The sequence below is a fragment of the Antrostomus carolinensis genome, unplaced genomic scaffold, assembly GCF_000700745.2.
Source record: "Antrostomus carolinensis isolate BGI_N321 unplaced genomic scaffold, ASM70074v2 scaffold29137, whole genome shotgun sequence".
Lineage (NCBI taxonomy): Eukaryota > Metazoa > Chordata > Aves > Caprimulgiformes > Caprimulgidae > Antrostomus > Antrostomus carolinensis.
In genome coordinates this window covers 3,893-4,237 of record NW_010327084.1, presented here as the reverse complement: position 1 = coordinate 4,237, position 345 = coordinate 3,893, and the positions used below count along the sequence as shown (strand labels likewise).

General features: G+C 58.3%; 1 protein-coding gene across 2 annotated transcripts in view; it reads right to left on the bottom strand.

Annotated features, from left to right (window-relative positions):
• The window catches only part of ARHGDIA (Rho GDP dissociation inhibitor alpha), a 3,648-nt gene that overhangs the window by 1,954 nt on the left and 1,349 nt on the right, over positions 1–345 (bottom strand). For both annotated transcript variants that reach the window (XM_010171808.1, XM_010171809.1), the window contains exon 4: positions 231–294. In XM_010171808.1, coding sequence (XP_010170110.1) covers positions 231–294 — 64 coding nt within the window. The remainder of the gene's footprint in view (positions 1–230; positions 295–345) is intronic.

Below are 345 nucleotides of genomic sequence, written 5' to 3'. Positions count from 1 at the left end.
ATGACACGTCAATCCCAGCGGTGCAGGTGCAGCCAGGGCCACAGGCTGCCACCCTGCAGCACACACAGAACCTTCGCACTTTGCCGTGGGCTCGGTGGCACAGAGGTGACTGCAGACTGTCCCCCCCATGAGGAGCAGTTGGGGCACCAGCAGACGAGCCCCCCTGGCCGCAGTGGAAGAGCAGAAAGCCCTCACACAAAGCAGCACCTGAGTCACAGAGAAGCACTTACTTTTCACACCTTTCCGGAACGTGTGCTGAATATACTTCAACCCTGACACAATCTCCCTGTTAACCTGCAGAGAGACAAGCAAAGACTGCAGGAGCCATCTCCCAGACACGCTGCC